The 14,613-nt window shown below is 41.4% G+C and overlaps 1 protein-coding gene across 3 annotated transcripts; it reads left to right on the top strand.

Annotated features, from left to right (window-relative positions):
- Positions 1 to 9,773: 9,773 nt before the first annotated feature.
- On the top strand, positions 9,774 to 14,128 carry CFL2 (cofilin 2). 3 transcript variants are annotated; one of them, XM_009249015.4, is made up of 5 exons: positions 10,004 to 10,146; positions 10,679 to 10,909; positions 11,022 to 11,329; positions 11,449 to 11,525; positions 11,608 to 14,128. In XM_009249015.4, exons 2-5 carry the CDS (start codon positions 10,907 to 10,909, stop codon positions 11,718 to 11,720), a joined length of 501 nt encoding a protein of 166 aa, XP_009247290.1. In that variant the 5' UTR covers positions 10,004 to 10,146; positions 10,679 to 10,906; the 3' UTR covers positions 11,721 to 14,128. The 3 variants fall into 3 exon arrangements, with proteins under 3 accessions (XP_002824710.1, XP_009247290.1, XP_063571625.1); XM_002824664.5 differs by lacking the exon at positions 10,679 to 10,909 and having other exon boundaries at positions 9,774 to 10,033; XM_063715555.1 differs by lacking the exon at positions 10,679 to 10,909 and having other exon boundaries at positions 10,127 to 10,146.
- Positions 14,129 to 14,613: the final 485 nt, after the last annotated feature.

Raw genomic sequence — 14,613 nt, 5'->3', positions numbered from 1 at the left:
GGCCGAGGCGGGCGGATCATGAGGTCAGGAGATTGAGACCACGGTGAAACCCTGTCTCTACTAAAAATACAAAAAAAATTAGCCGGGCGTGGTGGCGGGCGCCTGTAGTTCCAGCTACTCTGGAGGCTGAGCCAGGAGAATGGCATGAACCCGGGAGGCGGAGCTTGCAGTGAGCCGAGATCGGGACACTGCACTCCAGCCTGGGCGACAGAGCGAGACTCTGTCTCAAAAAAAAAAAAAAAAAAAAAAAAAAAAAAAAAAAAAAATGAGAGGATAAAAATTTCAAGTACCTTGGAAAGAAGACAGCTTTGTAGGCCTCATCTACCTAGGAAATCTGTTCCATCCTTTCCAACTTTAAGTGATCCCAGGGACATCAGAAAAGTACTGAGTCCTTCCCGCACCCCCCTCACTCTTTCAGAGGCAGTTTGTGGAAGGAGAAACAATTTAAAAGCCAGTTAAGTCAACTCTGCTTCCATTCTCGATTGGTCTCTAACTAGCCGTGGGGCAAAATTATCTGTTAGGGAGGAAAACATTACAGCCTTTAATTAGGGTTTTGAAATTCAAGCCTAAGTAAGACATTGTGATAATTGAACAAGTAAGTGAAAGAAAAAATCACTTTAGGTAAAATGTCTAGATTTTTAAAATATTGTTTTACTAGAAAATATTAAAGCCTCCACAGCACTCTCCTCTTTTAAAAATCTTTCCAGGCCAGGCATGGCATGGTGGCTTACGCCTGTAATCCCAGTACTCTGGGAGGCGAGGCAGGCAGATTGCTGAGTCCAGGAGTTCGAGACCAGCCTGGGCAACATAGCGAAACCCTGTTTCTACTAAAAATACAAAAATTAGCCAGGCATGGTGGCGTTCGCCTGTAATTCCAGCTACTCGGGAGGCTGAGGCGGGAGGATGGCGTGAACCCAGGAGGAAGAGGTTGCATGCAGTGAGCCAAGATCACACCACTGCACTCCAGCCTGGGTGACAGAGTGAGACCCTGTCAAATAAATAAAACATACATATATATATATATACCTTTCCAGAACGTCTTGTAACACTTGGAACAAAACCCCAAAATCCTTAACAGTAAAGACTCCCACATTTTCTTGGCTCAAGGTGCCCTTAATGTCTCAGCAGTTTTTTTCAAGGTCCACTCAGGCCAAAAGAAATAACTAACATTTTGGTCTAATAAGTAGTTAGATCCAAACAATAAATATTCATGTCCTAACAACTTAGCATCTACTGGGCACTGCATAACTTTTCAAACCTTTGAACTGTGTTGGGCACAGCCATCCTCATCTCTTGCTCCACACCGATTTTCCCTTAGGTCTTGCTTTTTATCACAGCAAGGAGGGAAAAACACATCCAAAGGAACGTAGCTGGATTTAAAGTGGAAAACAGCTCGAGGTAGTAGTTCCTGTGATGTTCGACAGATGTCGCTGTGTTTCCCTCAAATTTTAAAAATATCCAAGGCATCCTGGTGAGTTTGCTGGTGCACCCCAGGGAGCCTCAAAACACAGTTCGGGACATGGTTTATAAGGCCTTGTATTAACTGGCCCCTGACCATTTCTTCAGCCTTATCTGCCACTGTTCTCCTTGTTCACTACACTACAGTTCTACTGGGCTTTTATTTTCCCAAAAGAGCCAAGCTCCTTCTTAGTCTTTTTTTCATGCTTTGCCTTCATTTGGAGGACTTTTCAACTGGAGAAGCCTTCTTTACTTCTAGTTTATATCAGGGACCCTTGTTATTCTCTCACTAGCCTACAGGCTCCACAAAGGCAGGGCCCATGTCTGTTTTCTACACCATCTTACACCCAGTGTCTAGCACAGTTCTTGGCACATAGTAGAAACTCAAGTGGTTTAAAAACATATATGTTTCTGGCCAGGCGCAGTGGCTCATGCCTGTAATCCCAGCACTTTGGGAGGCTGAGGCGGGTGGATCACCTGAGGTCTGCAGTTCAAGACCAGCCTGGCCAACATAGTGAAACCCCGTCTCTACTAAAAATCCAAAATATTAGCTGGGAGTGGTGGTATGCACCTGTAATCCCAGCTTCTCGGGAGGTTGTGCCAGGAGAATCGCTTGAACCCAGGAGACAGAGGTTGCAGTGAGCCAAGATCACGCCGCTGCACTCCAGCCTGAGCAACAGAGCGAGATTCCATCTCAAAAAAAAAAAACAAAATAAATAATTAAAATATATATGTTTCTATTGACATTCATCAATAAGTTAATCTTCAGATGCACAAGTAATCCAGTTGTGAAATACAAGAGAAATTCCTTTCTTGTTAGCAGTTCAGTTCATCAGTAAGCAATTATAAATCTAAAAATTGATGACATCTTAGAATGTGATTGCTAGCATACTTATAATGACATTTTAAAAAACAAATTAGAGGCCAGGCGCAGTGACTCATGCCTGTAATCCCAACACTTTAGGGGGCCGAGGTGCGTGGATCACTTGAGGCCAGGAGTTCGAGACCAGCCTGGCCAACATGGTGAAACCCCATCTCAACTAAAAATACTAAAAATATAAAAATTAGCTGGATGTGGTGGCACGTGCCTGCAGTCCCAGCTACTCGAGAGGCTCAGGCAGGAGAATCACTTGAGCCTAGGAGGTAGAGGTTGCAGTGAGCCGAGATCCCACCACTGCACTCCACCCTGGGCAACAGAGTGAGACTCCTTCTCAAAAAAAAAAAAAAAAGATTAAAAAATAGTCTTTTCAATAAATGGTGCTAGAACAACTGGACCATATGCAAAAGAATGAAGTTGGCCCACTACCTGACCATATTAAAAAATTAATGCAAAATAGACTATAGACTTAAAACTATAAAATTCTTCATATGTGAGTAAATTTTTATAAACTTAGATTAGGCAATGATTTCTTTGATGTAACACCAAAAGCACAAGCAACAAAAGAAAAATTAGATAAACTCCATCAAAATTTAAAACTTTTTAGTTTCAAAGGCCACCATTAAGAAGGTGAAAAGACAGCCCACAAAATGGAAAAATTTTTTGCAAATTATATATCCAGTAAGGGAATTGTATCCAGCATATATGATGAACTCTTACAAATGAATAAAAAGACAAATAACTCAATTTAGAAATGGAGCAAAGATAGGAATTTCTCCAAAGAAGATACAAGAAGCACATGAAAAGATGCTCAGCATCATTAGACATTAGTGAAATGCAAATCAAAACCACCATGATATACCACTTCACAGCCATTAGGATGGCTAAAATAAAAAAGACAGACAATAACAAGTGTTGACAAGGATGTGGAGAAACTGAAATCCTCACACATTGGGATTATAAAATGTATGAATGGGATTATAAAATGTATGAATGGGATTATAAAATGGGGCAGCCACTTTGGAAAACAGTTTGAGACCTCTCCAAAATGTTAAACATAAAGTTACCATATGACCCAGCAGGTATATACCCAAAAGAAATGAAAATATATGTTCACACAAAAATTTGTACATGAATGTTCATGGCAGCATTATTCATAATAGCCAAAAAGTACAAAAAACTGAAATGCCCATCAACTGATGAATAGATAAAGGAAGTGTGGTATTTCTAGGCAACAGAATATGATTTGATTATAAAAATGAAGTAGTGATACATGCTACAAACTGGACAAACCTTGAAAACATTAGGCTAAGTCAGAGAAGCCAGTCACAAAGAGCACATATTACAAAATTCTACTCATATAAAATGTCCAGAACAGGGAAATCTGCAAAGATAGTAGACTAATGGTTGCCAGAAGCTCAGAAGAAGACGGAATGTAAAGTGACTGCTAATAGGTATGCGGTTTTCTTTTTGGGGGTGATAAAAAGGTTCAAAATTAGATAGTTGTGATGGTTGCACAACTAAATATACTAAAAAACATGGAATGGTACACTTAAAAGGGCAAATTTCTTGGTCTGTGAATATCTCAATATACCTATTATTTTAAAAACATTTGAAAAATCATGTCTCCTTCATCATCTGCAGAATAAAGTTCTGACTGTAAGATTGTCTATAAGGCTCATAAGATCTGATGCTTCCTGCCACTCCGTCATTCCTTCCAAACCCAGAGGCTCCAACAAACTACTTGGGGTTTCTTCTGCTTCACTCGTGCGCTGTAGCTTTGTACATCACTCGTGCACTGTAGCTTTGTACATTTGGTTCTCTTTGCTTTGAGTACCCTTCCTTCATCTGCCTAGTAAATGCCCACTTGTCCCTTAAGACCCACTCACTCCACACTGCACTGGTGGCCCTCTTTTGTGCTCACAAGACATCCTGTGCATATGCCATTGTAGCATGCATGGGATTGTTTCATAAAGGTCAGCTTCCTTGCTGTGCTCCCACAGGACTGACTTTCTTCAAGGCAGGGACTATGTTATGTTTATCTCTGCATTCCCAACACCCAGCAGAGGTGCTCAATAAATGAAATAAAGGAATTAATGGATGGAATGAATAAACTCTCCATGCATGTATTCATTTTATGATTTCTCTCCAACTCTTATTCATGTCTCTTAACATATAGTTTTTATGTGTTACATTTTTCATGTCTGTATGATTAGCCTATGGTTTTAAAATCTATAGCTTTTGGCTAGGTGTGGTGGCTCATGCCTGTAATCCAAGTACTTGGGGAGGCCGAGGCAGGAGGATCCGTTGAGCCCAGGAGTTCAAGACCAACCTAGGCAACATAGGGAGACTTCATCTCTACAAAAAATATGAAAATTAGCTGGGCGTGGTAGCACATGCCTGTAGTCCCAGCTACTCAGGAGACTGAGGTGGGAGCATCACCGAAGCCCAGAGAGGTCAAGCCTGCAATGAGCCGTGATCGTGCCACTGCACTCCAGCCTGGGTGATGGTGAGACCCTGTCTCAAATAAATAAATAAGTAAATTTTAAAAACAAAAACAAAAATAAAATCTACTGTGTTTTGTTTTGTTTTTTTAAGAAAGTCTCGCTCTGTTGCCCAGGCTGGAGTACAGTGGCTCAATCTCAGCTCACTGCAGCCTCCACTTCCCGGGTTCAAGCCATCCTCCTGCCTCAGCCCTCCCAAGTAGCTGGAACTATAGGCACGCACCACTACACCAGCCTAATTTTTTTTATTTTTTGTAGAGATGGGGTCTCACCATGTTGCCCAGGCTGGTCTTGAACTCCTGAGCTCAAGCAATCCGCCCACCTTGGTCTCCCAAAGTGCTAGGATAACAGGCATGAGCCATAACGCCCGGCCAAAATCTACTGCTTTTGTAATAAAGTAAGTTAAACAAAGGAGTGTTTAATAAATTACTAGCAAGTTTCTTTTCTCAGATGACGTTTTATATGGTTTGTATAATTTAGGTCACCAGTTGCTATTTACTATCACAATTCAATTACTATCAATGCATTATTAATTAACATTGTGATTGAGGTTTTACAAATAACTGGTGGGTGAATCTGATAAATTGTGTCTGAGTTAATAAGTTGAAGCTGGTATGTATTACACCATTGAAGTTGGTAATTATAGTTTGAGACCATTTTGAACTACATTTCACTAATTATTGCATTTCAATACTGCTACCTCTTCATTACCACTTCATGTGACACAGATTACTGATAAATTCCTTTACTGTGAGGTCATTCTCCTAAACTCGAAAGAACCAGAGATGGGACATGTAAGACCCAAAGTGAGTTTGTGGATCAGAGAGTGAGTCACAGAGATCAGACTCCAAAAAAACACCTCCTACTGTGTTTATTTTCTAGTTCTAAATTCAAACTTGGATTTAGAAAAATATACGACTTGACTCCTCATCAGTCTTTTCTTTTTTTTTTTTTTTTTGAGACAGAGTCTTGCTCGTCGCCCAGGCTGGAGTGCAGTGGTACAATCTCGGCTCACTGCAAGCTCCATCTCCCGGGTTCACACCATTCTCCTGACTCAGCCTCCCGAGTAGCTGGGACTACAGGCGCCCGCCACCACGTCTGGCTAACTTTCTGTATTTTTAGTAGAGACGGGGTTTCACCGTGTTAGCCAGGATGGTCTCGATCTCCTGACCTCATGATCTGCCCGCCTCAGCCTCCCAAAGTGCTGGGATTACAGGCATGAGCCACCGCGCCTGGTCCCTCATCAGTCTTTTAGCTCAGGCGTGGGTTAGGAAGTATGTGTCAGAGTTAGGAAGGCATGTCGGTAGAAAGGTACATTTTGAAGTGGTAGTGTCTTTATGCTTACATTTGTCTTTGTCAGGAAGTGGCTGTGGGAGCTGAGAATGTGATGTCTCTTGACAGAGAGTAGGACTTACACAGAATTTATCTGCATAATCTTCCAGATTCACTGTTTTAGATAGTTCTTTCAAACTTTTACATGCCACAGAACCTCCATCCACATTGTTTCTCAGGTGTGGTGGCTCACGCCTGTAATTCCAGCACTTTAGGAGGCCAAGGCGGGAGGACTGCTTGAGCCCAGAAGTTGAGGCCAGCCTGGGCAACATAGTAAGACCCCCATCTCTGTAAGTGAGTAAGTAAATATATACATAATAAAAATAGATTGTTTCTTGGGGGAATATATTATATATATTAAGGGATGATCACCTTTCCAATTTTTTAAAGAATCTTGAATAAACAAACTTTAGCTGAGTCTTCAGAATCAATGAGGATTGGGACGGCTTCATGACTATTGCCTATGAGTTGATAAAATCAGTGCTTTCATCTTCACTCTGCCGGCGGTAATAACAGCTCCAGGGTTCCTATTTCTGTGCTGGACAAGGGCTTTACATACATTATTTCTCTTGATCTTCCCCATAATCCTGAGAGGGAACAGGTCATATAATCCCATTTTACACATGATTTGGAAACTGAGCCTTACGGCAGCTAAATCAATGGCCTGAAATTGCACTGCTACTAGTGTCTGAGCTGAGATTACATTCAGAGGTTACTCTCACTAAGTTCCTAATAGTTGTTACTGCCATCTATGTGTGGTCTAGTAAATGGATAATTATAGCTTAGATGTTTACAGCACAAAAGTATCTAGTACCAGATTGTTCAGGGTCCTTCTGTCACACCTATTAATTATTTGCTTGAGCTTGAAATTGCTCAGAACAGTTGTATGGTAAGCAGAATAATGCAACCCCTCCTCACCAAGATGTTCCTGTCCTAACCTCCAAAGTCTTCGAATGTTAACTTATATGACAAAAGGGACTTTGCAGATGTGATTAAGTTGAGGATCTTGAGAGGGGGAATTATCCTAAACTACCAAGTGGGGTCCAAAGTAACCATAATTGTCCTTATAAGTGAAAGACAGAGGCAGGAGAGAGAGTCAGAGGAAATGTGATGACTGAGGCAGAGGTCAGAGTGATGCGACTGCTGCCTGGGGCCACGGGCCAAAGATGATGGGCAGGTCGAGTATGGTAGCTCGCACCTGTAATCCCAGCACTTTGGGAGGCCAAGGTGGGCAGATCACAAGGTCAGGAGATCAAGACCATCCTGGCTAACACGGTGAAATCCCATCTCTACTAAAAATACAAAAAATTAGCCGGGCATGGTAGCAGGTGCCTGTAGTCCCAGCTACTCAGGAGGCTAAGGCAGGAGAATGGTGTGAACCCAGAAGGCGGAGTTTGCAGTGAGCCGAGATAGCACCACTGCACTCCAGCCTGGGTGACAGAGTGAGACTCCGTCTCAAAAAAAAAAAAAAGACGATGGGCAGCCTCTAGACATTGGAAAAGGCAAAGGAGTCTCCTGCTACAGTCTCTTGACTTCAGCTCCACCAGGCTTATTTCTGCCAGTTGTGGTGGTTCTTGCCTGTAATCCCAACTACTCAGGAGGCTGAGGCGGGAGGCTCACTTGAGGCCAGGAGTATGAGGCTGCAGTGAGCTATGATCACATCCTGCACTCCAGCAACCTGGGTGGGCAACAGAACCAGAGACTATCTCTTAAAAATATATAGAGAGAGAGACTTGTTTCTCTGACTCTGTAAGACAATAAATAATAACTGTGTTGTTTTAAACAAGTAATTTTGTGGTAATTTGTTATAGCAACAATCGAACACTAATACATGTGGTATTTGACACTCAGATCCCCCTCCACTACACAGTGACCAAAATTCATGCAGCAATGATTGGCAATGCTGCCCCTTTACCAAGTGGTGGTAAGTTCTGGTTATAACTCACAGAGGTGAAGGCAGGAAGCTGCTACTGGCCCTGACATTCTCAGCGCCATCCTCACAAGGGCATGTAGAAAGCCTTCACAATCTTCAGAAGCTTCCTTTTTATTCTCTTTACAGCACTAAAGCATCTTAAATTTATTATTTCAGCATCTATTAAGCACCTACTATGTGTCAGGTTCCAGAAATTCAAACATAACTAGGACTCAGATCCTTAAGGAGCTTACAGCGCAGTAGGGTGGCAGAAGACATAAACAAGTTATTATAATGTAACAAAATATATACAAGACAAAAATAACTTCAGGAAAAGAATCTTAGAACATGGGAATTACCATCTCTGTCTGGGGAGGGTAAGAGGGAATGGGAGGCTTGGAAAGGGGTTGGAGTCCGAGCTAGGGGGTGACTAACATCTTTGGAATCCCCAGCTTTGGTGCGTAAGGTTCTGACACCCACTCTAGGTCCCAGTGTCATCAGACCTGGTCTCTGCTGGGGCTGCTGCAAATCTCTGAGGTTGGGAAGGGAAGGTAACCCCAAGATAAAGCGAACAGGAATTTGCTAATACCTACACATAGCAGATGATCAGAGCTCTGGAGAGACATTCTCCATGACTTCTTGGAAGTTCAACAGATAAAGTGAAAGTTTCCATAAATTGTAATGTACCAGCTAGATATAAAGTATTATCCACTTGCTTGGGATTCATGCTTAGACATTGGGAAATTCCTTCTCAATTTTTGTCTCTAAACGAAGTCTATCTTCCAATTAAGAAAACAAACCCAAGATATGGACAGAAAAGTAGGTCTGTTTCAATGCCTAGCATGTTCCATTTAAAATACAGTAAATTTGGGCTGAAAGAACTTATCACACAATCTAGGGCAAACACCATCTCATGATTTTTCTGCCTAACCTCAATCCTGAGACCACCACAAACACACCATTTCCTACTGAACATTGATATACTCAGAAACTGAAATCTAAAGCTGGAAAGGGCCCTAACGATAATTTAATAACAGTTTGTTTTACACATTAAGAACCCTGAGGTATGGAGGAGTTAAGATTAAAAAAAGAGAAACTGCCTTGGCGCAGTTATATGGGCTTTGCTAGAAGAGGCTTATTTGATGTCAGCTGTCATAGCTGGAGCTTCATGAAATCTCTACTAAGAGACAGTACAATTCATTTCCTATTAAGTCTAAAATGTAAAAGGATATTACTAAGGAATGCTACCACGTAATTTTTTTATCATAATTATTATTTCAACTAGAGTTTTGAAAAGTGATTTACCAACACTGCGTATCATTTTGTTTTTGCTAAGTACTAAACTGGGGCAATCCCGTGTAGTGTTTATTCTCATTTATCTCTAAACAACTGGGGGTTTTCCAAAAAGACTCAAAATGTCGAAATCCAGCCTCTTTCGGGGAAACCACAGGTAAATACGGAAAGACACCTTCGCAGGAGTTCCTCTCACACTCACCCACCCCTGGCGCAGGGCCCTATGGAGGCGGTGGAAAAGCCCCTCTGGGAGCCCAGCACTCTCTCCCGCCGGCTGACGGGTGATGCCCGGGGGCTGGAGGCGGCTCTGCCGGGCTCCCGGGCTCCGCTACCACCGCGCCGCCGCCCCCCTCCACCGGGCCTGCAGGGCTCGCGCTCTGGGGTCAGGCCGAGGACGCGGGCAGCCGGGGAGCCGGGGCCGCGAGACAGAAGGGCCGGCCTGGGAGCGGGTGGCGCCGGCAGGGGACCCGGCGTGCCCACGTGACCGCCCCGCCTGCTGCCTGCGGCCCGCCGAGCCCCGCCACCTCCCTCGGGCTGCAGCTCCCGGCGTGCCCCGCACTCTCCGCTGCCCACCCGCTCGCCCGCCCCTCCTTCTCCTCCCAGTGCCACAGAGCCGGAGCCCGAGCTGCCGCCGCAGCCACAGCCGAGGGCACTATGGTAAGACGAGCGCGCTGGCCGGGAGGCTGCGGCGAGGCGAGAAAAGCCCCCCGCGTGGCCCCGCACGGCCCCGGGAGTGAGGCCGCCATTTTAACCTGATTTTGGCCTCCAAGGTGGGCGCTTCTGCTCTGCGGCTCCGCTGCTCTCCAGCCGACCGGCCTGCCCTCCGGCCGTCAGGCCCTGCCCTGCTGCTCTTTGGATTTTGAGGGGCGGGGAGGGCCCGGGCGCCGGCGCAGGTTGGGGGTCGGGGTTGGGGCCGGGCGGGCGGGGGCGCGAGAGGGTCTGCGGACTGCAGCCGCTCGCGCCGCGTTTGCCCTTCGCTTCCTAATTTTACTTAACACGCGAGGCTTTAAAATTGGTACGTGCTGCGAAGGCTGTGTGGGTCAGGGGCTGGACGGCCTGTAATAAAACCCTTACGGGAAGATTAAGGAAGAGGGAAAACACTTTTTAAAATGCTTTCTCGCCGTAAAAGCTTTTACACTCGTTCCGTTAGTTTTGGAGTGTCTGCATGTGAGCTGTGGGCCGTGGGCGGTTTGGAGTTTACACTTGATTCTCTTTCCTTATGAGGAAACGTCAGTGGCTAGGATGACTTTAAAGAAAAAAATAGTAGAAGCATTAACTGAAATCCAAAAGTGTTTTTTTAAGGCCAGCCGAGTTGACACAATACAGAAGGTATTTTTGCTGCCGCTCCTGAAGCTCTGACATCACCCAGTGAAATAGGAAACATTTCAGGGATGGGACAACTTGTATTTGTCCCTTTCGCTTCCACGTCCAAACCCCTTTAAGAAGGATGAATGGGCAGGATGAGTTAGACTCCTTCGCTGTATCGTCTACTGATTCTTAAAATGTGACAAATCTGATTGGACGGCTTACATGGTACGGTGCAATTTTTGATGTCCAGACTAAAGTGAGTCTTCTCTAGGCAAACAGTAATTTTGGTTAAAACCAAAATACGTGTTCTGAATTACTGTTCTGTGTTTATTTTCAGGCTTCTGGAGTTACAGTGAATGATGAAGTCATCAAAGTTTTTAATGATATGAAAGTAAGGAAATCTTCTACACAAGAGGAGATCAAAAAGAGAAAGAAAGCAGTTCTCTTCTGTTTAAGCGATGACAAAAGACAAATAATTGTAGAGGAAGCAAAGCAGATCTTGGTGGGTGACATTGGTGATACTGTAGAGGACCCCTACACATCTTTTGTGAAGTTGCTACCTCTGAATGATTGCCGATATGCTTTGTACGATGCCACATACGAAACAAAAGAGTCTAAGAAAGAAGACCTAGTATTTATATTCTGGTGTGTAAAAACAAAAGAAAAAAGTACTTTTAAAATGCAAGGATTGTTATTATCATAGTCACTCTTACCTTTGTTTTTATTATAAATGGGATTCAATACTTTTTTTTTTTTTCCTGTAGGGCTCCTGAAAGTGCACCTTTAAAAAGCAAGATGATTTATGCTAGCTCTAAAGATGCCATTAAAAAGAAATTTACAGGTACAAACTTGAATATTTTGGGCAGAGAAATTATTCTTTATTAATTATAATAAAGTAATAGGATAATGTTTTTTCTTTTTAGGTATTAAACATGAGTGGCAAGTAAATGGCTTGGATGATATTAAGGACCGTTCGACACTTGGAGAGAAATTGGGAGGCAATGTAGTAGTTTCACTTGAAGGAAAACCATTATAAAATGACAGTCAAGTGCCATCTGGATCTTAAGGAGCTTCCATTTCTCCAGCTCAGTCCATTGGAATAGTATTAGGTTTTGGTTTTTTGTTTTATTTCCCCCTTTCCACTGGGCCCTTCCAACACAATGAATGAAGGAAATATCATTTATTTAAGCAGCCTATCAGTGATTGCCATTAGACTGTTTAATACTGTTACTTTTATGTAGAACCCAAGGAATGCCTTCCTGTCATATTTTAGCCAAAACAACTGGTTATATGCCTCCCTTGCAGCAAGCACTACAATGTATGTGATCGTCAATGTGAATAGCTTAGAATACTGCAAAGGATAAGCTAATTGAATGCCTTGAAAGTATTATCCACTGGTCAGATGGTCAACTTTTTTCAGTATTATTTATAGTTGCACTTGATTGCAGTTCTGTGAGGCTTGAGCATTCATACACCTCACCTGCCTTGGCAAGCCTATTTTTGTGACATGGCAGCACGGATATAACACTATGCATTAAAAGCACTTTTTGTAAGAAGTTTAATATCCTAAAAGGAATGCCAATTAAGTTTTGTTAACTGTGTCATCAACTTATCCTAGTACCTCAGTGTTCATTCCTGTTACCTGCATATCTTCTTAAAAGAAATAGCTGTTATTAATGCCTTTTTGTTTTCCATTGAGTGTACACTACTGAATAAGTGTAGGAGTTTTATGTTTACCATGTGAGTCCTGCAACACTAAAGATATTTTGAATATCAGTCATGATGGCAATTTCTGTATAAAAGAGCCTTAAATGGAACATTGTTTTGAGATCAAACTCCCCACCCTCACAAAAATGGCCACGTTGCAATAAAAATTGTGGCATATTACAGAATGTTGCCTTGTTTTCCTTGGAAATTTTGCAAAATGTTATGTGAAACAACTTCTAGGGTAAAAACAGCTATTATTAATCTCTGCACTGGTCATTTGAGAATTTTTTTTGTACAACATTCATGTGTGATATTTTCCAGATTTGTTGGATTTATTTGGTTTAAAAAATATTCTATCTTAAAGCCAACTAATATAAAATACCATTGTTAAAGAATGGTACTTTTATAAACGTTAGTGTATTTATTTCCTGTGTGTTAATATGAAGATCAGAAATTATTTTTTTGCACTTTGGCATAAATACTTTTCAATATCTGATTTGTTCTCTGGATAAATTAGCATAGTTATTTTTTTATTCACATTTACATTTCTAAGTAGTTGTATAGTAGAAGCAGGAAGCTCTTATTGTTTATTTGGTCGTAATGAAAATAATTTATAAAATGTCCTTTAGAAGTTTAATGATACTTCTGATGTTTCAGAACAGTCATTTCACCTACTATTTCTGAATATATTTTGCAAATTGAATTGGAATAGGAATTGATATAGCAGTCTTAAACATTAGTAGTGGGATTTGGCTATGGTCCAGACTGTGCTCCTTATAGAGAATTTGATCTGCTCAGTGTGAGCGGTTTGCTGTTAGCCAGGGCTATTTATGGCAAACACATGCTTTTGTATCTTGTCATAGTTATCCACAAATGGCAAAACTGGACTTGATTCTACTGGTATGCAAAACAGGCATGCTAGTAAGCAGTCAGTCGTGGCTCAGAACTTAACCCCATAGCTCAGAGGAATGCTTTTATCAGAAAACAGGAAAGAAAATATCCCTTAAAAATTTTTTTTGAATGTGTGGAAGTAATTTTAGTATAATTAGATTTTTTCCATCTTTTTGAAAGATTTTTCAGATGTGAACATCAAAAATAGGGATTAAATGTCTAGGCTTCCATTTAAAATTATATGAATGGTTTGGGATCTTTTTGCACTGAGCAATTTTATTTCAGGCTTCCAGCTGTCCCTGTGAGTTATCCTGGACATTTCGATGGTTTTTGGTAAGGCCAAACTCTGATAAGCAAAACAGAGAATACTGACATATACTTAACCATATGTGTAACTGATACTTGTACCATGGAATTTTTCATTGAGTTATTTCCTCATTCTTTTAAAAAATAAGGGACTATAAATCAGTTATGTAGTATCTTTTGTTTTTGTAGCTGATTCCTTTCTTGTATGCCTCTAGTAATTTCAGAGATTAAATATTGCTTTAAACTGTGATACTTTGATTTGCTAGATTGACAAAACTGATACTAATATAGTCAAGTTCATCTTTGAAATACATCTTTGTGCGTAGAGCCAAAAAAAGAGATAAAATTAATAGTTCACTTGTTATTTGAGATTAATTTGGCATTTGAAATGATCATTTTATTTTACAATCATTTATAATGAATCAATGTTCCAGTTAGCTTTAAAAGGTATACGGTGCTAATTAGTAAAATATTGAAGGCAATATTTTACTGCTAGCTTGCAAAGTTATGAGAGTTTAAAAAATAAAATATATGAAAATATTTAAAGCTGTTGAGATGTGTTTACTTATACTTCAGAACATTAAAAGTTTAAAAACTGGTATTTCAGATCAAAGAGGCATCATTATCTTTATTCTGTTTTTCAGGATTTTAGTTGGTAATACTTTCTCATTTATCAATACCAATTTTCTTTAAAAACTGAGTGTTACAGCAATTAATTTTAGCATTTCCAGACAAATGGGAACAGTTGGCATGTGTCCCAAACTGGCTATCAGCTGTTGTTTTCCATCATTATCTAAAATAGTGCGGCCAGCATTGTGTATTGAAATGTGCCTTTTTCGTACATTGGAAGAGAAGCCTCTTCCTGGGTTTGAGTTTCTCCGATACAGAACATTTGTAGCAGCTAATTTATGGAATCTGGCAAATAAGCTTTGGGAGGAAATTCTTTTAAAAGTGTTTTCTTGTTAAGGAATAATCTCAACAATGGTAAATCATCAAGAGGTTGATAAGACTCGGTTAGGTTTGCC

The sequence above is a fragment of the Pongo abelii genome, chromosome 15 (assembly GCF_028885655.2).
Source record: "Pongo abelii isolate AG06213 chromosome 15, NHGRI_mPonAbe1-v2.0_pri, whole genome shotgun sequence".
Classification (NCBI taxonomy): Eukaryota; Metazoa; Chordata; class Mammalia; order Primates; family Hominidae; genus Pongo; species Pongo abelii.
Note: the sequence above shows the minus strand (reverse complement) of the source record. Positions and strands in the feature narration are given on the sequence as shown.

Excerpts from the sequence above, each read along its gene's own strand:
- CFL2 (XM_002824664.5), top strand. Across the intron at positions 11,330-11,448 it reads GACCTAGTATTTATATTCTG|GGCTCCTGAAAGTGCACCTT; the intron begins GTGTGTAAAAAC and ends TTTTTCCTGTAG. Across the intron at positions 11,526-11,607 it reads CATTAAAAAGAAATTTACAG|GTATTAAACATGAGTGGCAA; the intron begins GTACAAACTTGA and ends TTTTCTTTTTAG.